Source organism: Adiantum capillus-veneris, chromosome 7 (assembly GCF_014529385.1).
Source record: "Adiantum capillus-veneris isolate H3 chromosome 7, ASM1452938v2, whole genome shotgun sequence".
Classification (NCBI taxonomy): Eukaryota; Viridiplantae; Streptophyta; class Polypodiopsida; order Polypodiales; family Pteridaceae; genus Adiantum; species Adiantum capillus-veneris.
Window position 1 is genome coordinate 130,239,422 of NC_140937.1, and position 25,526 is coordinate 130,264,947.

General features: G+C 43.4%; 1 protein-coding gene across 2 annotated transcripts in view; it reads right to left on the reverse strand.

The window, feature by feature from the left end:
* Nucleotides 1-25,007, reverse strand: part of LOC147454623 (protein PSK SIMULATOR 1-like) — a 79,666-nt gene extending 54,659 nt beyond the window's left edge. Inside the window, exon 1 of one of the 2 annotated variants that reach the window (XM_086516510.1) lies at nt 24,339-25,007. In XM_086516510.1, coding sequence (XP_086372636.1) covers nt 24,339-24,596 — 258 coding nt within the window. In that variant the 5' untranslated portion in view covers nt 24,597-25,007. The remainder of the gene's footprint in view (nt 1-24,338) is intronic. The other variant, XM_086516509.1, reaches the window with a different exon arrangement.
* Nucleotides 25,008-25,526: the final 519 nt, after the last annotated feature.

Here is a 25,526-nt window from a genome sequence, read left to right on the forward strand (position 1 = left end):
GCAAAATCCGGATCTGCGGCATACTGGTCGACCATATCCTCGAAGCTCCTATGATGTATCGTGGAAATAGCCAACCAACGGCTTCCCACACAAAGCATCTGCCACCAAATTCTTCTGTCCCTGAACATGGACAATCTGGAAGTGAAACTGTGACAAGATGTTCGCCCACCGCATCTGCTTTTCCGATAGCTGCTTCTGTGACAAGAAGTAGCATAAACTCTGATGGTTTGTAAAGACAGTAAAATCCGCTCCGAGTAGGTAAGGCCGCCACTGAGTAAGAGCATGGATAACCGCCAAAAGCTCTTTCTCATAAATCTGTGCTGTCAATTCCGACCGTGAGAACAATCGGCTCTCGTAAGCAATGACATGGCCTTCTTGCATTAAGACCGCACCCAGACTACGACCACAAGCATCACAATATACTTCAAATGACTTTTGCAAGTCCGACAAAGTCAAAATTGGTCCCGTAGTCAATTTCTCTTTCAAAGTCTAAAAGGGAGTCACCTCTATGGGTCCCCTCGAGAAAGAGAGTCCTTTCTGTGTCAAGATATGCAAAGGGGAAGCAACCTCTGTAGACTTTCGAATGAACCGCCTATAATACGAACACAATCCCAAGAAGCTTCTAACTTCATGGACATTCTTCAAATAGGGCCAATCACGGATAGTCTCTATCTTGGCCGGATCCATTTGCACTCCTGCTGCTGACACAATGTGTCTCAAAAAGTGTATCTCTAGTGGGAAAAATTCACTTTTCTTCGCATTAATCACTAACTTGTGATCTCGTAATGCCTGAAAAACTTGAAGCAGATGATCTCTATGTTCTGCCTCATTCTTGGAGAAAACAATGATATCGTCAAAGAAAGTGCCAACAAATAGCATGTACTCTCGAAAAATCCTATCCATCATCCGGTTACATGTCGCAAGAGCATTGGTTAGGCCAAAAGGCATCACCAAAAACTCAAATAACCCAAAAGTCGTCCGAAAGGCTGTCTTGTAGACGTCTCCAAGTGCGATCCGGATCTAATGATATCCACTCTTTAAATTAATCCTGCCAAAACACGAGGATCCCTGTAATCTGTCGAGTATATCATCGATCCTAGGAATCGGAAATCTGTTCTTGATGGTGATTTTGTTGAGAGCTCTATAATCGATGCACATTCTCCAAGATCCGTCTTTCTTCAAAACCAACAACACTGGAGAGCAATACGGTGAAGTACTAGGCTTGACAAGACCCTTTTCCAAGAGGTGTTTCACTTGGTTCATAATCTCTTCGTTCTGTGTTTGGCTCACATGGTAAGGTGGCTGGTTCGGTGGTGTGCTTCCAGGTATCAGATCAATGGTATGATCTTCAGGACGAGCGGGTGGTAACTCGCCTGGCAAGCCCTCTGAGAAGCAATCAGCATGAGAGTGGAGAAATCTTGGCGTTCTTTATCAAGATCATACATATTTGTCCTATCCTCATCACTCAATTCTTTCATAAAGATCGAGTAAACAAACAGACTGGATTTCATTAATTTTGAAATGGCCGAAGCCGATACAATAGGGACAGACTCGCCCTTAAGTTTAATAACAAGTACAATGGTTCTGCCCTTCTCTTTGGTTATTGTCGCTTTCCTCGCCCGATAGTCGACCACGGCGTTGTTCTTGTGGTACCAGGGAATTCCCAAGAGAACATCACAACCTTCCAAAGGCATTATGTAAAAGTCCTCATGCCCCAAATACCCCTGACAATGCAACCGAAGTTTGCCAATGACAGGTGTAATGGCTACGTCCCTGTCGGGTGCCGCTAGAACAGGCTCCGCAAGTGGTCTCATCCGATCAGGAGTGATCTCGAGCCGCACCGCCAATTCCGGTGAAATGAAGTTGGCCTTGGCTCCTCCATCAAAGAAGATCAGAGCTTCTTTGTCTTTCACTTTGCCCCAAGCTCGACAAAGTTCTGTACTCTCGTCCACCGTGTTGGGATCGATACCCACGCAATCTGGAACCAGTCTTGTTTTCATCTTGCCTTTTCTTCCACGTTCCTCAGCTGCTCTCGAACTCTCAGGCCTTTCGTCGTCCTTGTCGTTCTATTCTTTCTGTCCCTTTTTAGGGCACTTCGTAGATATATGTCCAATTTCCCCGCATCCAAAGCACTTCCCTTCCCTGATGTAGCGAGCCCGCTCCTGAGGAGTAAGCTTGGGTCGTGCATCTTTCTTTTCTGGGTTGCTCTTTCTCTTTCTACTTTCATTTGTCGAAGTCTCTTCTGCTCTTTGTGTCATGATCTCATCGGTGGGGTAGGTCAAATTGCCAGAGTGAATGGCAAAACCCCGTTTCACATGACTCATCAACTCCTGAATGGAAGCTGACTTTTGTTCCAAGCAGTGATCTCAAATCTCTATAGGTAGACCCAAGGTAAACCGCTCAATCTGTTCCTTGAACGAGATCTTCTTAAATGAAGAGGTGGGTAGAAAAGAGCTCTAGAATCTCTCACAATAAGCGTCCACTGTATCCTTCTTGGTCATCCGAAGATGGTTCCAAGCAATTCGTATATCACGTTCATACTCTCGAGTCAGCCAAGAAGAAATAAAAAGCCTCTTGAATTTCAGCCATTTAACTGGCGCAATCTTCCTTAATAGAAGCGTGGACCACCAAGTTCGAGCATTCCCCTTAAAGTAAGAGGTAGCTCTCCGAATCTTGAAGTGCTTCGAGTAACGCCCCCCCACGAAAGCGATGTCAAACTGCTGTACAAAAGACAAAGCCTTCGAAGCATCTCTATAACCAGAAAACGTGTCAAATTTAATTGACTATCCACCTTCCTTAAACTCTCGGACTTTCTTACTTCTATCTTCCAAAAAGTCATATTGGTTGGCTTTATAAAAATTCTTCTTCTTTGCATAAAAGTTGTTGTCGTCAGAGTCCGAACTGTCTGTGGACGAGTCCTCTGTAGAATTGTCACTTGCGGGGCGAGATTTACACTTCTTTGCCTTTTTCTTGCCCTTTGCTTCGCTTTTTGCCTTTTCGGTCTTCTTCGATCGAGTCGGATGAGCTAGAAGAACTGTCAGAAGAAGAAGAAGAAGAAGAAGAATTGGGTACTCCTTCAAATCGAACACGCTTCTTCTGTTTTTTTTGCTTTTTCAAAAGTAGACTGACGACCCAAATAACCCGGGGAGTCAACGCCTTTCTTCTGCTTTTTGACGTGCTTTTTAGCTTTGTTCTGCACGTCAAAAAGCTGAGCAATTCGTGCATCAACCACCTCTTCTAATTCTTTCTTTGTATACTTCTTGGGAGTAGGAGGTTTCTTGAGAGCGGGTTTTCGGGGTGGTTATGTGGTTTTCTGCCACTGCGTGTGCACTTCCTCCAAGGCGATCTTGCTCATATATATTTTGCCATTTTCGGATCCTTGGCAAAATTAAGCATCATCTTTGTTGCGTCGCGGATCAATCGTTGACGCTCCATCTCTCGACGCGAGGCGAGCCATACTCCTTGCCTGAATCTTCGTTGTGATCCCTTTCCGCATCTCCAGATGCAAAGGGAGTCGACTGATTTTTGCTTGAAGCCATAGATGCCGCGGAAAAAAAATTGGGATCGGATTTCCCGTAGAAGAGAAAGTTGTGCTCTGATACCACTGTAACAGACTTGGACACTCCCAAGTCAAGAATCTACCGCGACAGCGCCAATTAACCACTTCAAACCAGTTCACAGTTCACAATTATTCGACACTGGCCCGGCGGAGTTCTGTGCCTAGAGATATTGGTCCCAAAGACTGGCGCCCCTTTCGGTATTTCTTTTTGAATTAATATGAGTTCAAAATACAAGAGTTCGGGCAGGCGCTCACACTCAGACTCTGCGTCCAGATGCTCTGAGTTGTGAGAGGCTTGCTCACGTATTTAAAGAGTACAAGGGATGCCAAAAGCAGAGCCCCCAAAAGCTTCTTTTTAAAAGCTGCCCATAAAAATTGTCTCTAACGGCTTTCAAAATAAAGCAGCTTAAAGAATTAAGGCTTTCTCTCTCTCCAGCTTACGTAGAATAAAGAAAATTCTCTCTCTTGTAGAATTGCGTAGCAAAAAGCAAAAGGCTTTCTCTCTCTGCCACGGCGTAGCGAAAAAGCATCACCCAAAAGCTGTCCCTATACTGCCGTACATCGCTGCCACGTCAGCAGTACGGAATTCCGCAATCTGCGCCGCGTTTTGCGCTGCCATCCGTACAGCTTGCCACGTGTCCATGCGGGTTCTCTGCAGCCAGCCCGCCACATCACCATCTGCCAACAGAGAGTGTGTATGTGTGTTAGGGTTTGCCACGTCACTATTTTGTGACACGGAAGGCTGAAATCTGACTGTTTTCTTGTTAGCATCAGATTTTGTAGCATTCTTAAGCAATTTTGCCTCATTGAACACTACATCTCGGCTGCGTATTACCTTTCTATACTGTGGTAACCACACTCTATAGCCCATTTCACCTTCTTTCCCATAACCTAGGAAGACTCCTTTAATGGACTTCATATCAAGCTTTGTTCTCAAGTCATTGGGTACATGAACAAAAGCTTCGCAGCCAAATACTGTCACGAGGACGTGGCAACTGCTAACCTTAGTTGTTGGTTTCTTTCCAATGATTTTTTTATTTTTTTTTGAGACCCTCTTTTTGAAGTTGCAAATGGTCGGACATTGTATGGCCAATGTGAACGGTAGTTTCACCCGCAGACGGAAAGTTGGTTGGCACTGGAACTCGTAAAGTAAAAGGATGTCTAGGCTCAGTTCAAGATCATGTAGGTCCTCCCGTCGCACTTAGCAAGTTGGTGGATACTAGGAAGTGAACTCAATAAAGCCATAAAGTCAAGGTGGGATCACCAACAGAAAGTATCCAACAATTGGGCCACATTGCACTTTTGGATGCGGTCCCAATGAGGAAAGATGGTAAGATGACCAGTGGGAGCCCAACGGAAGCATCTCCTAAAAATTAGGGAACTGCTATTTTGGGCCGTGAAATGTGTTCGCGTCATTAGCTTCAGAATGACAAGGGGAACATTTTATTACTCTGCTACAAAGTCAACCGATGCACCAATTGAGAGATTTTTAAGCAGGAAGCCCATTGCGGAGAAATTGCATGCATGAGTGCCAAGTGGCACTTTTTGGTCAATTTACCAAGTTTGGGAGAAGAGAACTCGTAACTGACTTTTTGGAGCAGTTTTGGAGGCTGATAACTCTGATTTTCAGCCATTTCTCTCCATTTTTTAGCTTCCCATGACTTTACCTTGGACCACGGAGCTCATTTTCAGCATTGGAAGGCATCAGATGCGTGTTTACAGGGTTGTTTTGCTGCGTTTTCAGCGATATGCAGGTTTTGGCAACCATGGAAATCTTCTCCTTTTGCATTTATTTGTTCACAGATGCATTACAAGTCAGGGCAGAAGAGGGGGCGCTCGATTTATGTTGGGTGGAATGCTTCATTGAGAACCTGTCACAGGTTAAGAGCTATGGAGTGCTTGCTTTCCTTTCTATGTACAGCGTGGTTCTAGGAGTGATGACCTGCACACTACACACTGCTCTCTCTCCCCCCTACGTGCAGTTATGTGATGCCCCACGAGAGGGCTCTTCATTTGACTGATGTACAGCTGTGTGGTTTCATGCTTTTGTGCTGAGGTAAGAGCCTCCTTGAGCAGGAGCAGGGGTAGCTAGCTGCTACTCCAAAGCAGGAACTGGTGAGGGTCATATCCTGACCGTACAGGTGCGTTTTCAGCGCTGCATATGCGCTGTAAATTGACTGTTTTTCAGCCATACGGACGCCAGAACCATTGGGAATAGTGCCCCACTGGCAGAGGACAGTTAGGGGACTGTTTGGGGCTGAAAACAGGGCAAAAACCAGTAAATACAGCGTGCTGAATTTACTGTTTTTGGGCAGGAATCAGAGGGTTTATGCTAGTGGAAGTGAGTTCCGGCAGGGGAATTGGTTTCGAGCAAGTTTTGGAGTTGTTATGTTGCCGAAATTTGGCCAAATCAAGTGGTATCTAGATGGATACAAGTAAAGGATTCCCAGGACTCTACTTTGTAAATTTACCCTCTTAAAGTATAAAGAAATACCGAAAGGGGCGCCAATTTTGGGGCCTACAGGTTGTCAGCGTCTGCTCGGAGCATTCTAGCTTCCGAGTCATGTGTGTATTCAAGTGTTAATTCCCGTCGCAGTTTCTCTTTGCAAAGTGCTCTGTGTGTGTCTAAAGTAAAGTAAAGAATTTCGGGTGAAAGCCAACGCCTACCGCCCCACCGCGGGCCGGTTCATGGTTCCATTGCCGGGACATCAATCACTTTTTCCTCAAAGAGTGAGCCTCGGTTGTTTTGGGTAAAGAGACAGAGTACAGGAATGCGGGATTACACTATGGCTGACAAAGGGAAGGGCATTATGGAAGAGGGTTCCTCTTCACAGGACAGACAGGAAATTCTGCATATACGCCCTGCTAAAAAGCGGTCAAATTAGGACTGATTTTCTGCTGCGTTTTTAGGGTTTGCAAGTATGAACCAAGATGAGATAGGGAGAGGTCTCACGGTGGTAGATTAGCCACTAGATCTCCTGCTGGAGTGACGTGGGTCTGCCAGGTAACATGTTGCTTGCCGATTCTCTGAGGCGATTGCTTTGATTCTATGACGCATTGGTAAATCATCTTGACATTGGAGCTTGCTTGGTCGTGGGTGGTACGTCAGTGTTGTGGAATTATGCTCGTTTGCAGAGGCAAGAGCCTCTTGCACACGTAAAAAGTTAAGGGACAGGTTGCAAGATGCTATGTGGTGAAGTTCAAGAACTATCCACCTATGGATGCAAAGTGGATGGAAAAGCATGAACTGTCAGAGTCACCAAATGTATTGCAGCTTTACCTTGAGGCCTTTGGGTTACAGCCTACGTATGCCCCAACCCAATGTCTGTAAAGGAGGGGTAATGATAGAGCTAGCACATCAAATGTACTCATGGATTCAGTGCAACAGCAGTGTACAGTTTGACAAAAGTATGAAGGTCTCATTAAGTCATTTGTACATATGTTTTGACAGTCTTTCTTGCGGATACATGCGATGATAAAAGGGTGCTTACCACACAAGATCATCTATGGCATGTATTTATGGTATGCAATCGAGGACTTTTGCGATTTCAAGAGGGGGGTATGTCACGAGGATGTGGCAACTGCTAACCTTAGTTGTTGGTTTCTTTCCAATGATTTTTGTTTAATTTTTGAGACCCTCTTTTTGAAGTTGCAAATGGTCGGACATTGTATGGCCAATGTGAACGGTAGTTTCACCCGCAGACGGAAAGTTGGTCGGCACTGGAACTCGTAAAGTAAAAGGATGTCTAGGCTCAGTTCAAGATCATGTAGGTCCCCCCATCGCACTTAGCAAGTTGGTGGATACTAGGAAGTGAACTCAATAAAGGCATAAAGTCAAGGTGGGATCACCAACAGAAAGTATCCAACACTTGGGTCACATTGCACTTTTGGATGCGGTCCCAATGAGGATAGATGGTAAGATGACCAGTGGGAGCCCAACGGAAGCATCTCCTAAAAATTAGGGAACTGCTATTTTGGGCCGTGAAATGTGTTCGCGTCATTAGCTTCAGAATGACAAGGGGAACATTTTATTACTCTGCTGCAAAGTCAACTGATGCACCAGTTGAGAGATTTTTAAGCAGGAAGCCCAATGTGGAGAAATTGCATGTATGAGTGCCAAGTGGCACTTTTTGGTCAATTTACCAAGTTTGAGAGAAGAGAACTCGTAACTGACTTTTTGGAGCAGTTTTGGAGGCTGATAACTCTGATTTTCAGTCATTTCTCTCCATTTTTTAGCTTCCCATGACTTTACCTTGGACCAAGGAGCTCATTTTCAGCATTGGAAGGCATCAGATGCGTGTTTACAAGGCTGTTTTGCTGCGTTTTCAGCGATATGCAGGTTTTGGCAACCATGGAAATCTTCTCCTTTTGCATTTATTTGTTCACAGATGCATTACAAGTCAGGGCAGAAGAGGGGGTGCTCGATTTATGCTGGGCGAATGCTTCATTGAGAACCTGTCCTCACAGGTTAAGAGCTATGGAGTGCTTGCTTTCCTTTCTATGTACAGTGTGGTGCTAGGAATGATGACCTGCACACTACACACTGCTCTCTCTCCCCCCTACGTGCAGTTATGTGATGCCCCACGAGAGGGCTCTTCATTTGATTGATGTACAGCTGTGTGGTTTCATGCTTTTGTGTTGAGACAAGAGCCTCCTTGAGTAGGAACAGGGGTAGCTAACTGCTACTCCAAAGCAGGAACCGGTGAGGGTCATAACCTCACCGTCCAGGTGCATTTTCAGCATTGTGTATGCGTTGTAAATTGACTGTTTTTCAGCCATACGGACGCCAGAACCATTGGGAATAGTGTCCCACTGGCAAAGGACAGTTAAGGGACTGTTTGGGGCTGAAAACAGGGCAAAAACCAGTAAATACAGCGTGCTGAATTTACTGTTTTTGGGCAGGAATCAGAGGGTTTATGCCAGTGGAAGTGAGTTCCAGCAGGGGAATTGGTTTCATGCAAGTTTTGGGGTTGTTATGCTGCCGAAATTTGGCCAAATCAAGTGGTATCTAGATGGATACAAGTAAAGGATTCCCAGGACTCTACTTTGTAAATTTACCCTCTCAAAAGTATAAAGAAATACCGAAAGGGGCGCCAATTTTGGGGCCTACAGGTTGTCGGCGTCTGCTCGGAGCATTCTAGCTTCCGAGTCGTGTGTGTATTCAAGTGTTAATTCCCGTCGCAGTTTCTCTTTGCAAAGTGCTCTGTGTGTGTGTTTAAAGTAAAGTAAAGAATTTCAGGTGAAAGCCAACGCCTACCGCCCCACGGGCCGGTTTCAAATACTCTCAAATGATCATAAGAGGCAGGTTTGCCAAAGCAAACCTCCTCTGGAATGTCATTTTTCAACGTACTATTAGGAGAGCGATTGCAAATATGAACTGTAGTTTTCAATGCCTCCTCCCAAAACTCTTGGGAAAGATTAGCAGTGGACAACATGCAACGCACTCTCTCGCATAAAGTACGATTATAACTGTCAGCCACACCATTAGAAGAGAATTATAAGGGACTGTCAACTCCCTTTTAATCCCATTTTCATCACAAAAACGCTGAAATTCAGCAGATACATACTCTCTTCCATTATCAGATCTGACACATTTAAGCTTAGTACTCTTTTGCATACTGACAAAAGCATGAAACTTCTTAAAAGCATTAAAAGTCTCACTCTTACTTTTCAACAAATGCACCCATTCTTTCCTAGTACAGTCATCAATGAATGTAACAAAATACAATGCACCACCAAAAGACTTAATAGGCATAGTGCATACACCGGAGTGAATCAGATCAAGAGGATTAGCTTTGTGAGAGACACCAGAGTAATAAGAAGATTTCTTTTTCTTTCCATAAAGACAATCGTTACAAAAATCCAAGTGTTTGCCTTTTACATCAACCCTCTTCAGAGAGGAAAGCACATCGATACCTTTTTGGCTCATATGGCCAAGTCTCTTATGCCACAATTCCGTGTATGAAGCAACTTCAGCAACAGCAAGAAACTTGTCAGGCAAAGCTTTACATTGAAGATAGTACAAAGTACCTCTTTTAGGCCCTTTTGCAACAAGCATAGAGCCCTTAAGCAACTTCCATGAACCCCCAACAAAGATGGTAGTATAACCATGTGCAACTAACTGGCCAACAGATAGCAAACTTTTCTTAATGCCTGGTACAAACCTGACATAATTCAACACAAGCTCTTGACCATTGTTAAGAGCCAAACGAATAGTACCCATTCTCTCAATATTGCAAGCAAAATTATCACCAAGGTACACCTTGCCATAATTGCCTGCAACATATGTAGCAAAACACTCCAAAGATGGAGTCGCATGGAATGAAGCACCAGAATCCACTATCCATGACTGGGATAGGCCATCATTAGCACTGAGCAATGCATCAATGACATCTTTCTTCGAGATAAGCATGTCTTCTACATTAGCTAACTCCTCAATGACCAAACTAGAGGATACATTTGCATTCTCAACATCCCTGGAGGAATCACCTACTGATTTTTCCCCTTTCTTCTCATCTTTCTTCTTCTTTTCTTGTGTTTTCTTCTTCCTTTCCTGCTCTTTCTTGAAATACCTGCAATCGGATTTCTTGTGACCCTTTCTGCCACATTGATAACAAGTGACATCCTTATCTTTTGTCTTGCTCTTACTTCTATTTTGAGTCCTGTTGCCCGCATCACGCTTTTGATTTCTACCTCTTGCATTGTAGGCAGAACTGCCACCTTCCCCACTAGACTTGCGTCTAATCTCTTCATTGAGAATAGACCCTCTCACACCGTCATAAGTGAAGGTGGGACTGTTGCTCAAGGAGACAACCAAAGTTTCCCAAGTATATGGCAATGTCATAAGCAAGAAAATACCTTTCAGGTTATCATCAAATTGTTGAAGCCCACTGTCCTGCAACTGACTCAACACACCTGTAAAAGCACTCAAGTGCTCAGAAGCTGTCTTCAAGTCATCAAGCTGCATATTCACCAACTTTCGCATCAAATGCACTTGGTTCACAGGCGTGGTGTTTTCATAATTGGACTTTGGCTTTTGTCATATTGCATAAGCAAAAAACGCTTGATGTCCGTCAAAATGTCATCATTGATAGCCATTTTGATGTAGGTCATAGCCTTCTTATTTAACCTGGCCCACTCTTCATCGTCAGACAAACCTGGTGCCTTATTCTGTTCCAATGCATCTTCACAATCTTTAAAAAAAGAATACCTTGCATGCATTCTTGCCAAAGATCGAAGCCTTGACCATCGAACCGTTTGATCAAACTTTTAGTGTCAGATGCGGAAGAGGAAGAAGCCATCTTAATTCAACCATAAGTGTGTATACAAGGGAGACACAATAGGCTGAAAATTTTAGCAAATAGTAGCAACCACAAGATTTTGCATACAAAGAGCCACAGTTTCTTTACATGAAACGGTCCAAATCTGAAATTTCAGCTGAAATGTGCAATTTCAAGCTTATGTACTCAGCTTTTCACTCAATTTGTCGCAACAAACATCAATACATGTGATCCCACAACTTTGGTACACTTGCGTATTGTTGGTTTTGATCTGTAATAACCTGTAAATCACCTGTTTTGACCTAAAAACAGCCTGTTTTGGGCTATTTTGGTGACCTTTTCGACTCAAGAAGCAAGGGGCTTCGCGATGGAAGAGAAATTGATCATGTGAGAGCAATTTTAACTCGCTGTCAAGCAGACTGCGCAGAGCTATTTTGAAACCCTAGGGCTCTGATACAAGCTGAAAGCGCGAAACAGAAGGTACCGATAGGTGCGCGTCGTGATGTAGTACAGGATTGGGGCAAGAAGCAGGAGGCACAGAGCAACAGAGAGCTAGCGCTAGAGATCAAAGCAGGGAGAGAGAGAGAGCTCACGTTTTTTGAAAAAACTCAATAAGTGATTTTTTGGTTTTCCCACTTTTATTATAAGTGACTTTAAAGAAATGTGTCCAAGTTCACATTGTGAGTTTTTGGTTTTCCCACTTTTATTATAAATGACTTTAAAAAAATATGTCCAGGTTCATGTGTCCGGGTTCAATGTGAACCCGGACAAAGTATAAAAATGTACAAAAAGGGGTTATTTAGGCCTTTAACCCAACAAACCCTTGAAATGCAAACTTTTAACTCGTATAGCTGAAGATACAACTTGTAATGCTTGCTTGAACTTACGCAATCTAGTGATTGACTAGGCAATGAACTGCTTCATACAAGACAAGTCAAGTGTTGTGGCGAGTTTCAAGGTTAGGATTGTGCATCGAGGTCAAAGATGCAACTTGATTCCGTACTACGAAGTCTGTCATTAGATACTGTCACCCTAGAAAGGTGGTCCATGCCAAACTCACAGTTGAAGCTAGAATCACCCCATGCCATACATCAACTTTTTCTCTCTAGAGCCTATTTCCTCTCTCTAAAGAATGCTGAATTTCTCCCTCTAAACCTGTTTTTCTCTCTTTTCTTTGTCTTGAAAATTCCTCCATAGAACCTACTAATTCTCTCTAAAAATTCTGCCAAAATTTTTAACTATATGTAGAAAGAAAGAGAGAGAGCTTGCTCTTATAAAGTTGAATAAACTCTTTCTCTTGTGTTTCCATTGTACATGGGCTGCTTTTTCCCACTTATGCACACAAAACGAAAGGATTTTTTTTTTTTGGATATTTGGGGGGGGGGGGGGGGGGACCCTCTTTCACTCAGCTCCCTTACAAGGCAGCTTTTATGCCCTGTGGGTATGGGTGTGTGTGTGTGTGTGTGTGAGAGAGAGAGAGAGAGAGAGAGAGAGAGAGAGAGAGAGAGTTGTGTGAGCTTTTAAGGGGCTGATTTTCAAGCGTCAAAACCCAGAGCTATAAAAGAGCCCCTAGGAAGTCACTTAAGGCACACATTGCGATAGAAGTTTGTGTGGTTTGCATGAGCACTTGAGTCTGAGAGAACGAATTTGGTTCTCCATATCGTACCCAAATCTATATGTACCTTCTAAGATCAGAATAGTCTTAACTTATGAATTATAAGAGAAGATAAAAAATTCATAAGAGAAGATAAAACACTCACAAAACTACAAAAGCAAGGGACACAAGAAAACCAAAAAAAAAAACACTTTATTTGCTACTAAACAAAACTAGATCAAAATTATTTTTATAAAATCCATAAGTGAAATAAGTTGAAGCAGCTTACTTGACTAAAACTTGAAACAAGTACTCAACTTTAAACTAACAAGGATAAGACATCTCAAAGACTTAATCCTAGTAATCAAACTCCACAGAACAACTTCTAAAGGAACAACTAAATCCTAATGTAAGCTTAATACTAGAATTGAATACTAATACGATTGACATTGACATTGACAAGCAGCGTTGGGAAGTTCCAATTCATCCTTTGCATGAAGTACCACCGAGTTTATCCACTCAGACGCTTCAAAGGAAACACATGCCAGTACGTGGTTCGGCCATTTTTGCACCTGGTTGAGCAACAACAGCATAGTCCAATGCATGGCTAGAATGATTTGAAGGTGCTCTATACTTATCTGATTTCTATTTATCCTCCTGCCTACCATGCTTTCCATCAATAAAATTTTCATATTCCCTCTTCTCATGACTCCGTCCCTCCTCAAGATCGACTTATTACCTCTTTTGAGCACAGTGCTTATAAAACTTATGAGTATTTGGGCGGTTTATTCAAGCATATGGCTTTCTAAAAAGCGTCCTCTTTCCTTTTATGAGGTTCAACCTCCATGACTTCCTGCTCCTCCACCTCAGGCAGCACCTCTAATGGATTATCCCTTGTTTCTTGAAGATTACAATTTGAAAGAGTTAACATCATTCGTTCAAACAATTCAATCTCACACTAGAATTCCAACCATACCATCACATATCATAGTATAACATTTGTACATCCAGTAGTCACCAGGTAGAGTACCGTCAGCACATCAATACCCCCAAAATGTCAGAGATAAAATGGTGGACTCTACTCTCCCCTCTTATGCATCACACGCTGCACCAAACTCAACTGCCGAATCGATGTGCACTCTTCAAATGGTCACAGCCAAACCAAAAGCCTCAAGGTAAATCTCTAACAACTAAGGAGTATCTACCAACTCCAAGTCCTCCTCCTCCATCCACTTTGCATCAAGAGTAGGATACTTTTTGAACTTGACCAAGTAATACATGTCACATGCATCGAAATTGAAGAGAGCACGTAGAATCAAGAATTCACACTTCCACAATCCTTTGTTCTTTCCTTGAGTTAGTGATGGTTCCTTTCAGTTACTTTAGAGAGAGAGTCAGAGAGATGAGGTGGAAATGTAGAGAGATAGAGAGAGGAGAGAGCCACACCGATGGGGTCCCAATCAACCCTCTCAAGGGGCTCCCACACCGTTACGAATGTGGTAATTTCTTTAGATTGCTTAAATGGAATGTATACCAATGCAATACCTCAATCCAAGACTCAACATGAGTCAAATGGTTGATGTGGTGATGGTAACTCTTCGAAATGAAGCACCTCGGGGGTAGATTTGATGTACCTTTGTAATCCAACTCGATGTAGGCTGCGGTTTGCGGATGCCAACCACGACGTAGATATGGGGCTGATTTGCACACCCAACGTGAGAGGATTTAAGGGCTGAATGATGGCTGCAAAAACGCAGATCTGCAATGCTGAAAATGCAGCAAACCGTCGCAAATGCAGGGCTGAAAATGATACAGCTGATGCAGCGATGAATGGGTAGCAGATAGGGATTAATGCCAGAGCAATGGGGCACCAAGGCAAGGAGGACAATGGGCTGCACACATGTGATACATCCTTTGTCATCCCAAACAAGGAAAAGCTGAACTGAAAATATTGACTATAGCTAAAGCTAACTGATAAACTGGTGATCTAAAGTGTACAATGAGTGGATGGAGGAAGGATGGAGCTCTACAACTGGGGGCCAAGAATACAAGACTATGCTGAGGGGTATAGAAGTATAATATACACTCTTGTTGGCTCCATCTTGGGATGTAGTAAAAAGGCTAGAACGAGAAAATGCACTCCCATATTATGGCCAAATTCGGAATCCTTCGGATGATTGTGGTCCGATTAAAACTTCCAAGTGATCCTTATGTATTTCTTTAACCCTCAGTCAAGCAAGTGACTCTAACATGACTTATATATAAATCACTTACTAATAATTATGAGCACAAGTAGTTTCTGGGTCAAGGTAGGATCAAAACGTACATACGGATCCGTTCCATACCGTGCGGACGTACTGTACAATCTATACGGTACATATTGATCCGTACGAGGCACTTTTTTTATAAAAAGATTTGGAAGATAAGCATGGTTGAGGGTTTTTTGATGCATTTTTGCTGACTTCTGGGCAGCCAAACCAGTTCTCATTTGAGCTTTGATATGCCCGTTCAATCATCAATGTCGTCTAAACTTTGAAGTCTCTTGCAGTAGTTACATAGTATGTGGTTGTCTTATAAAACATGTCTTTAAATGTCTCTACAAGTTGTTGCCATCTCTTGTTTTTTATCAGAAATGTCCTAGAAATTTTGGTAAATTGAGTTGTATTTACAAGAGTACGTATTTTTACGTACATAAAAATTTTTCCGGTACGGAACAACGTACAATACGTACATATACGCCATGTACAATACGTTCTGAACCACCTTGTTCTGAGTGAAATTTTCACACATCTCCCAACTCAGGAATCGGATTGTCACAAAAATTGGACAAACATGTTTCTCTAGCCTAAATCTACATGCTTGTATCGCCACATGCCCACCAAAGTGTAACAACATCCGTCAAAACACGCGCACAAACCATTTAAGCAAGAGAGTTCCAAACCGGGAAAACCTAAGCTAATGGACTTTTCTAGGCTCACAAAATTGCCGATACTATATTCCCTAGGCTCTAAGACACTCCTATGTACAAGACTTGCTCTAGAGTCCATGTAGCATGTCCACGTGGCACACAGAGCCATGTGTACATAAAATCCCCTCCTGCTTAACATAAGGTAAGGGTACAGAGTTGCCTGTCCTTCTTCTCCTATGAGGCTAGCAAGTCTAGATAATTGGCGAAAAATTCCTCATCTCACCCAAGTAGCTTCATGTGTCCCTCGATCCTTGAACTGCAGAACGTACTCCTTCAGTTGCTTCTTCTGTAGTGGTATTCATTTATCGCACCCAAATATATATTTATTGAATGGTTGACGGGTGGAGAGTAATTGTTAGGTGTGGGAACCATCCCTATGTTAACATCCTAAATCTGACATAAGCTATGAGATCGACATCCTTTGGAAAGGTCTATGATTATTGATGTCATCTTTTGTCACGTCATAGTTACATGGAATGGCCATTTTTAGGTCCCCGTTCCCCATTCCCATCCCAATTTCCCATTCCGGATCCCCGTTCCGTGTTTCAAACGTGAGTACCCGAAACAAGAAATGGCATTTCATGCATGTTGCCATTCCCCGTTCCTCGTGCCGATTTCCTGTTCCAGGCAACTGTGTCAGGTGCAACGGAATTGAAATGGTGAAAATCTAGGTTTTACACTTCGATAAATCCCTTTTCTTACTTTCCTTGCGTTAGTGATTCCATTTATTTTTCCCTGAAGAGAGGAAATGGGAGAGAGCGGTAGAGATGTGTAGAGAGAGAGAGAGAGAGAGAGAGAGAGACACCCGACAGGTTCCCAACCAACCCTTTCAAGGGCCCCCCACACCGTTGCCGATGTGATATTTGCTTTTGATTGCGTAAATGGAATGTACACACATGCAATACCTCAAGTGCAAACTCTACTGACTCGAATGGGGAATGTCATTGCGGTAACTCCTCAATACGAGGCACCTCCGGCAGGGTTACCGAGGAACGCCATCTCATGGCCAAGCAACACCAGAACGGCGTTCCACGGGTAGCTCATGGCCTGGAACGGCAAGGAACGGCGAACCGTTCCGGACAGACATGTGATACCGGAACGGCAGGCCCAAAACGGCTCAAAACAGCCCGGACCGGCTTGGAATGGGCAGATTTTTAGATTTGGGTGTTTTTTCTTGTGAGGTTCCCCCTTATTAAATGCCCCTCTCCCCCCACCCCTTACCTTCACGTAAATGGAATGTACACACATGCAATACCTCAAGTGCAAACTCTACTGACTCGAATGGGGAATGTCATTGCGGTAACTCCTCAACACGAGGCACCTCCGGCAAGGTTACCGAGGAACGCCATCTCATGGCCAAGCAACACCAGAACGGCGTTCCACGGGTAGCTCATGGCCTGGAACGGCAAGGAACGGCGAACCGTTCCGGACAGACATGTGATACCGGAACGGCAGGCCCAAAACGGCTCAAAACAGCCCGGACCGGCTTGGAATGGGCAGATTTTTAGATTTGGGTGTTTTTTCTTGTGAGGCTCCCCCTTATTAAATGCCCCTCTCCCCCCACCCCTTACCTTCACAATGCACACAAGCTTTCAAGTGCCAAGGCTCAAGCTCTGCCCTCTCGAGTCTCGTCTCTCAAGCTCTAGCCTCTTTCAAGCTTTCAAGTCTCACTCTACGAGGCTAAAATCTCTCTCCCTCTCCCTCTCCCCCTCTCTCTCTCTCGACTTCAAGCTCTCTCCCTCTCCCCCCCTCCCCCTCCCTCTCTCCCCCTCTCAAGCTCTCAAGTCTACACGACACGTTTTTCATAGTAAGGTAGTGGTCTTCAAATCAAGTTTTTTGTGAGTATTAGAGTCAAAGGACTAACACTGGTCCTATTCAATCACAGAGAGCTAAAAATTGCATTATTTTAGTGTTTTTATGCCTCCTGTTCCCTGCCGTTTCCGTTCCGGACCCCTCTTCCGATCCCCCGTTCCGGGGGAATCCCATCATTGTTCCCGTTCCGCGTTCCAGGCAACTCTGACCTCCGGGGCTAATTTATGCACCTTTGGATCCTTCTCAATGTGGGATTGCAGAAGGCCACCATGGGGTAGATCTAGGGCTGAATTTCTCTCCCGATGTGAGAAGAATGAAGGGCTGCGGAGAGGGCTAACAAGCACAGATCCGCGCTAGTCCGGCGAGGGAAGGGCTGATATCTGAAAACGCTAGGGCTGATCTGCAGGGATGGAGTGGTGATAGGGCTGAAATCTGCAAACGTTGGCTGATCTCTGCCAAAAACGCCAAGGCGAAGCTGGAGATGGTGTTACCATACATATGTGGTAGTGATGTGTGTGAACACGCTTAGGACCGCCGGGGCAGGCGAAGTCAATTCTGACAGTTCCCTTGTGCAGACTGTTCTTGATGCTTTGCCAGATTCTTACCAGACTTTTGCTAGTACTTGGAGACTTATGACCCAAGGAAATCCAGAAGTTGTCAAGTTTGATGCATTATGCACATTATTGTTGCAAGAGTCACTTTCAAGAAAAACCAAGGCTAAACAGCGTGCAGTTGAACAGGCCTTTATTATTGCTCAAAGGAAAAGTGGTAACAACAATGTAGCCACTTCTCAGGGTTTCTTCTGCAACTGGTAGATCACTTGTTTCCAATGCTTCTGCTGGCAACACCTCCTAAGTCGTTTGGGAATTCTGGTGAAAAGAACAAAAAGAAGATGTGTTGCCATTATTGTAAAGCTAATGATCACTTGATCATGCTCATCCTATTTCTAATGCAGATGTACATCCTGTACTTGATGTGGAAAGGGTTGAAAATGAGCAGGCTAGAGGTATGCCAAAATGGCTGGTGTATACTTCGCGTGACAGTAAATTGGATGCACCTTTGTCTAGCCGTACTCATTCAGGTCCTAGCCATGCATCTTATGCATGAGATTGTTATGGTTTGGCTATTTCTAGCTTATGTGATGTAGAGGAACCTTTGTCTTTTAATGAAGCACACAATTCAGAAAATTGGATGGCTGCCATGCAATCAAATTATGATGCACTTACAGAATATGACACATGGACTTTATGTGATTTGCCCCTTGGCAAAAAGGCCATTGATTCGAAGTGGATTTACAAGTTTAAACGCAAGCCGGATAGTGAGATTGATCGCTATAAGGCTCAACTTGTTGCAAAAGGTTATGCACAAGAGAAAGGCAAAGATTATGAAGAGACTTTCGCTCCCACTTGTCATATGACTACTGTGCGTTTTCTATGTGCACTGGCAGCTCATTTTGGATGGGCTATACATCAATCAGACATTGTTACTGCTTTCTTGAATGGTGACATATTTAAGGAAGTTTATGTAACGCAGTCTCGTGGTTTTGTCAAGAAAGGACAAGAGGTGTGCAAATGTAAGAAAGCTTTGTATGGATTGAAGTAGTCTCCTCGTGCTTGGTATAAGAAAGCTGACACTCATTTGATCAAACAAGGCTTTCATAACAATCTAACAAAAAACACTTTGTATGTAAAGCGTGAGGGTGATGTACTTCTCGTTGTTGTCCTATATTGATGATTTGTTGATCACTGGTCCGAATCAGACACATATTGCTTAATTAAAGGCTGGTTTGAATGCTACTTTGAAGATAAAAGATTTGGGGCTGTTGCATCATTAATTGGGCACACAATTTAAGCAATGTGATGGTGGTATTGCCTTGTGTCAAACACGTTACATAGAGACATTGCTATGTAAGTTTGGACTTGAAGATTGCAAGCCTATTGCCACTCCCATGGAAACACATTTGAATTTGAGTCTTTATGATGCTAATGATCTTGCCGATGTCACTCTTTACCAAACTGCTATTGGATGCCTTATGTATGTATGCAATATGAGGCCGGATATTCAGTATTGGAATGGTTGTTATGACACGCGAGTGTCCACGAGTGGTTTTTGTTTCATGCTTGATAGTTCATGCATATCATGGTTGAGCAAGAAGCAACCTACTGTGACCACTTCCAATTGTGAGGTTGAGTACAATGCACTCTTCACGGCTATGGTTGAGAGTGTGTGGCTTAGACGCCTTATGGCTGATTTGGGTGTTGGACACGACATCATCTACATTGATAGTCAGAGCGCATTGGCAGTTGTGAGGAACCCAGTTTTTCATGCTCGCACAAAGCACATTGAGGTGCATTATCACTATGTCAGGCAGAGACTCCAGAAGAGATCACCTTGGCTTATGTGCCAACACAGGACAACCTTGCAAATCTTTTCACAAAGGCATTGTCTCGTGAGAAGTTTGAAGCTTTCCGCAAAGCTTTGGGCTTACTCTTCTATGTGGATTGATCATGTCCTCATGGCATGGCACTTCCCTATACTCTATGTGCCAGCTCTCGTTCACCACATCACTCCCAAGGGGAGATTTGTTAGCATACATATGTGGTAGTGATGTGTGTGAACACACTTGGGACCGCCGAGACATTTTTTCCCTCACTAGGAGGTTTTTCCCCCATACATTGTATATACGCCCATCACTCTAGGGCTATCTTATCTTTCATTGTGCACTAAGCAATATATACTCTCTGCGTGCCTTAAGCTTCTTCGTCTTCTCCAACCTGTGTGTGTTTCCCTGCAACAGATGGAAAACGCTAGGCTTGACTGTTTCTCTGCTAGCGCTCCTTAGCTTATGACTCCTTGGCCTCCCTTATAGGACCAAATTGCAGGTTATAAACTCCTTTAGATTGAGGTAGGGAAATGTCACAAGGCGGGCACCACGTGCCATAGAAAAGAACAGACTGAACAAACTTTTAACACTTCAATAACAACTGAATTGAAAGAGAGAGACAACACGCGACACAGAGTGGCGGAATTCCACCCCAGAGAGTATTGGCCCCAAACCTTGGCGCCCCTTTCGGTATTTCTTTATATTGCATCAACACAGTACAAGCCGGTACTCCAGACCCTGCACCTTCTCCAGGCAACATGCCAGTGAATGAGCCCTAGCCTCATATTTAAAGGCCCTTGGCCTAAAAAGCAATTTCAGTGAAAAGCCTTCAAACTCAAAAGCATCTGGTCCAAAAGCAAAGCCAAAAAGCTGTCAGCGTAAATCACGGAAATCCGTACAGCTGCCACGTCATGAGCCAACGCAAAACGCGGAAATCCGTACAGCCTACCACATCATCATGCCGACGTAATTTTCGAAAATCTCCTTGTTGCCCTTAGGGTTGGGGTTAGGGTTTCTGCAGTTTTAGGGTTTTTGGCAACAGAATTAGTGTTTGCAGGTTTTAGGGTGAGGGTTTCCAAAATTAGGGTTTGCAGGTTTTAGGGTTAGGGTTTCTAGAATTAGGGTTTCAACAGTTAGGATTTTTGGCAAAAATTAGGGTTAGGGTTTCTGCTCTCGGGCAGCACGTCATCACTTTGTTACAGTTTAGGCCCCTCGGCCACATCTATAAGTTGGCTCCATTCTTTAGGCTTTGACACGTCAGCAATTTGTTACAAGGAAAACTGTCCATCAACCCAACAAATTAAGACAATCCTCATCCACTCCTACAAGAAAACCCAAAGACTTGTGCCAATTGATGAGAACACCAATGGCCAAGCAAAAGGTAGCAAGAACATCTCGTAGACTATCCAAGGTTGGTGTGTCATATCATACAAAGAGCATAGTGTCATCTACATACTCATGATCCAACCAATCTAGTGAGTCAGCCAAAAGCAGAGCAAGACCTCTCGAGTGTGGGTCCTACGGCGAGACATGGCCTCAGCAAAAAACAGAAAGAAGTAGGCTGCCGATGCCCGAGGGACATCCTTGTCAAACCAAACCAGACAGAGGAAAACGCTGTCCAATGTGGCCTCTAATTGTGACAACCCTAGAAGCAGTAAGGTATAATGTAGATACACCTCTGATCCCCTGCAAGGGGAAACCCATCCTCTGAATAGTGCCCTCCAAGAAACGCCAATCAACTCTATCATAAGCCTTCTCACAATCAAGAAGCATGAACGCTATAGGCTGATCTGTCTAAGGAGCCCACTCAATTGCATCATAGAAAGTGAAGATGTTATCCAAAATACAATGATCCTGCACAAAACCTGTCTATGAGGCATGGATAAGATCAAGCATAAAGGGTTCATGCAAGCAAAGATCTAATGCACGAAGACACGAGGGTGATTGGTCTCCACTTTCAGAAGGAACAATACATCTCTGCCTTTTGGTATAAGAGAAATAAGTCAAACCGTCCTCTCCATGATCAGCAGTAAACAAATGCTCAAAATAATATGAAGCTATGTCAAGAATCTCATCAAAATTCATATGTAACCTTTTTGTGGAATCAGATAAGGCTCTAATAGAAGTCCCCTTGGGACGCTCCCGAAAATGTGCAGGAAATCCTTATTCATCCTATCCGCTTTGAATATCCACGTCCAGACCGAAGCATGATAGGCGAATTCGGATTTCTCGATCTCTTTGGTGTCAACCTCTCTCTCTCTCTCTCTCTCTCTCTCTCTCTCTCTCTCTCTCTCTTGCCATTTCCCTCTTGATTAACAGGTCTAGAGTTCAACTCTCCTCGTCGGATAGATCTTTAAGGTCTCTTGGGATAGTTTCCTACGACGTTAAAAACAATCTTCTTCTTCTTCTTCTCTCTCTCTCTCTCTCTCTCTCTCTCTCTCTCTCTCTCTCTCTCTCTCTCTCTCTCTCTCTCTCTCTCTCTCTCTCTCATCGGTGCAACACCAGACACTCGTCTCTCTCATCCACAGCTACTATCGATGTTTGCAAACAAACCATCGTTTTTTAGTTTTCATAAGTAAATCCTTTCAAATAAAAGATTACTTAAGAGGTCACTCTCATCAAGGTAGATAGGTACGAAAAATACGATACGATAAATACGATAAAAAACGTCATGCAGTATGGGTCATCACTACCAGTACAAAAAATACGATAGATACAGAACACATCTAAATACATGGATATGTTTACACACAGATATTTATTTATGTACATACAGGGATGTATTATGTGTATGTGGGTATGATACATCCCTGTATGCGTGTATGTATGTATATACTTCTGTAAGTATATATGTGTGTATCTGTGTATAAATTCAAACACACGCATGCATGCATGTATGAATGTAGAGATGCATACATAAAAGCAGATGTAGATATATACTATACGTGCATGACATGCATATTAAAATAAAAGTTGACATATTACTGATTCGAAAAGGAAATCTGAAAATAATGCACAAGTAAATAATTACAATTGAAATTAAAAAATTTTGATTCAAAAACTGTTTTAAAAGTCAAAAATCTGAAAAGAAAATCTGATAATAATGCACAAAAAAATAACTGATTTATACAAAATAATTCAGTACGTACGAACCACCAGTACGTAATGTACTGAATTGTACTTTGAGTACTAAATTTTCAGTACTAGTATTAAATGCAACCTTGACTCTCACCGACCTCACATTCAATATGGTCGCCAATATTGATCCAAATATGACATTACTATTGAGACATTTTCAGGCATCGATTTTCACTTTGGGAAACCAAAATTCAACCCAAATGGAAGATGTTTCAAAAACAGTCACTCATGATGAGTCCGAGCTTATCCAAACTGATCCACATCAACATTCTCAATGGATCGACAAAAATGAGTCAACTCTTGCACTCAATTATCTTGGTTAGCAATTAATCTTCTATAATCTTGATCTTACAAAGACGGCCAAGGAAGTCTCACAATCTTTGGAAACCACTTTTGGAGGTAATATCAATAACTCCTAGTTGTTTCTTAAGATGCAACTATACAAATTTACATTGGGGTCATACACTGAAAAAGCACTGAGACATTCGTAGTCTGTTATTTCGACAATTAGCCATCTTAAAGGCTTCTCAATGATGATGATGATAAGAAGGTTGTGCTCTTGAACAGTCTTGCCAGAGAGGATAAGTTTATCGAGGAAAGAGGATAAGTTTATCGAGATTGTCACTGCACTCAAAGTTGGCAAAGAATGACTTACGAGGAGATCATTGCCACTCTCATGGATGAAGACGAGAGAAAGACTTCCCACTTTGACTCTTCCACAAAGGCTTTTCTTACCAGGGGCAACTTGAAGAAGTGCACATATTGTAAGAAGGTAGGTCATACAATTGACAATGAACAGCTTATTCATATGATCAGCCTTGATGGTTTTCTTCACTAGGACAAAATGAGCTTGCCTGCAAAGCATGTCCACAATATTCCATATACCATCACTGCAACCTCGAGTCCTAGATGGAGTCCGGGTGAAGAATTATTCTAATGGTGCGGGTCTCACATCCATTGGACTCGGGCTCTCCCTCACCTAAAAGCAAACCAAGACTCCTCCCAATACGAGAGATGGAGCCAAAATTCCAGGAGGAGATAACCTCAATGCAGTTGAAGTCCCTCACACAAACCAAAGAGATCCATGCATGTCTCCTTTTTGCAGATATAGCAAAAGCTCTGCCAAAATCCACAGGGCTCTGAGCTAGGAGCTTATCTCCTGGTCCAATGTCATGAACTGAGCTTTGAGGCCACACCCACACGATGAGGATAGGACGCAATGGCCCCTGAGAGAGTTCATCAAATGATCCCCCAAACTCTTCTATTGCATTGCAGCCACTCCCTTGGCTTTGTACCGAGTTACAATGCACTAGGCCCTAATCTGCTTGCCTTTGTACACACGTCGAAATGCCTCAGTAAAGATGGCCTCAGCTTTCTTATCCGTATTTGTCAATGAAACTCTCTTTCGATCTTGCTTATTTCTTTTCACTTATATAATACTGTCACATCAGATACGTGTCTATGCAACTTGCAGTCCATTGGATCTTCTCTGGCTCTTTTGCAGAAGTCCATAATCTCTCTCTCTCTCTCTCTCTCTCTCTCTCTCTCTCTCTCTCTCTCTCATGTATATATGTATGTATGTATGTTGAGTGGTGCAGGAATACCTTTGTTTTAAGAGTGGTCTTGCTCTTCTCAGAGAGTGGAGCTGGCGTAGGTGTGTCCTGGTAGCCATTGTACTCGCCAGCTATGTCCTCACCGTACAAATCAACAGGTCCAAGGGGGCCAGAGATGTCTCTGGGTGTTTTTTCAGTAGGATCATACATTTTAACGACACGTCTTTGAGAACGAGAGTAGTTGGCAGGAGTCCAGGAGCCATCATCATACACAGAAGAGCCATCTTTTTTGGAATGGGCGGCACCCATAAGAACGCAGCAAGCATACAATCACAGAGGATCTCCAAATGCAAGAACTAAGGTTGTCTCTCAAACAGGTTTAGTGCAGCTTGCAAGCAATGCGCGTGTGTGTGTATGTGTGTGCGTGCGTGTGTGTGTGTGTAGCTTGCAAGTAATGCATGCGCGCGGTTCGTGCGACTGAAGACGCCCAATTGGGCGGCCCAAAACAGTATTAAGAAAAGAGTCAAACGGGCACGCGGAATCGCGGGACTCTGGGGAGTTCAAACGCGGGTGCCATCTCCAATTTCGCGATGGCGATCCCCATGTGAGGGCGATGAGCTAGAGCGCATTTGCAGAACCTTCTTCCTCCCCCCTCTCTCTCTCTCTCTCTCTCTCTCTCTCTGTCTCTCTCACTGCCTTGTACATAGGCCTCACCCTTGACAATTCAAAGTCCAACGTCAGAAATCGATATGCCTCAGCTGATGGTTTTTAAGCCATATTGTATTAGAGAGAGAGAGAGAGAGAGAGAGAGAGGAGAAAGAGAGGGCGCCAAACACCAATCAACACTAGGGAGAGAGGGAATCTCATGAAGGATCTTCGAATTTCCTATTTTCTATTGTGGTGCATACATAGATATACTCGTTCTACTCGGTCTACGTCTTTTAATTAAGCGGAATATGCATAGATTCCGTGTCCCATTTCTCTCTCGCTTAGTTGCCAAAAGCATCGCATGCCCTCTCTCCCCTGTTCCCACGCACACACAGAGCAAGGTCACATCAAATAAATATCTAGTCACATACAAAATACCAACTAGAAACCCCAATGCAGTCGATACAGGGTTGGAATCGACTATCGAGCTTTTTTTTAAAAAAAACTGGCTCAGTTTTATCCCACACATCCTAGCTATCCACAAACCAATATACTCGGCTTAAGTCAAGTATCCAATAACTGGGGTACAGT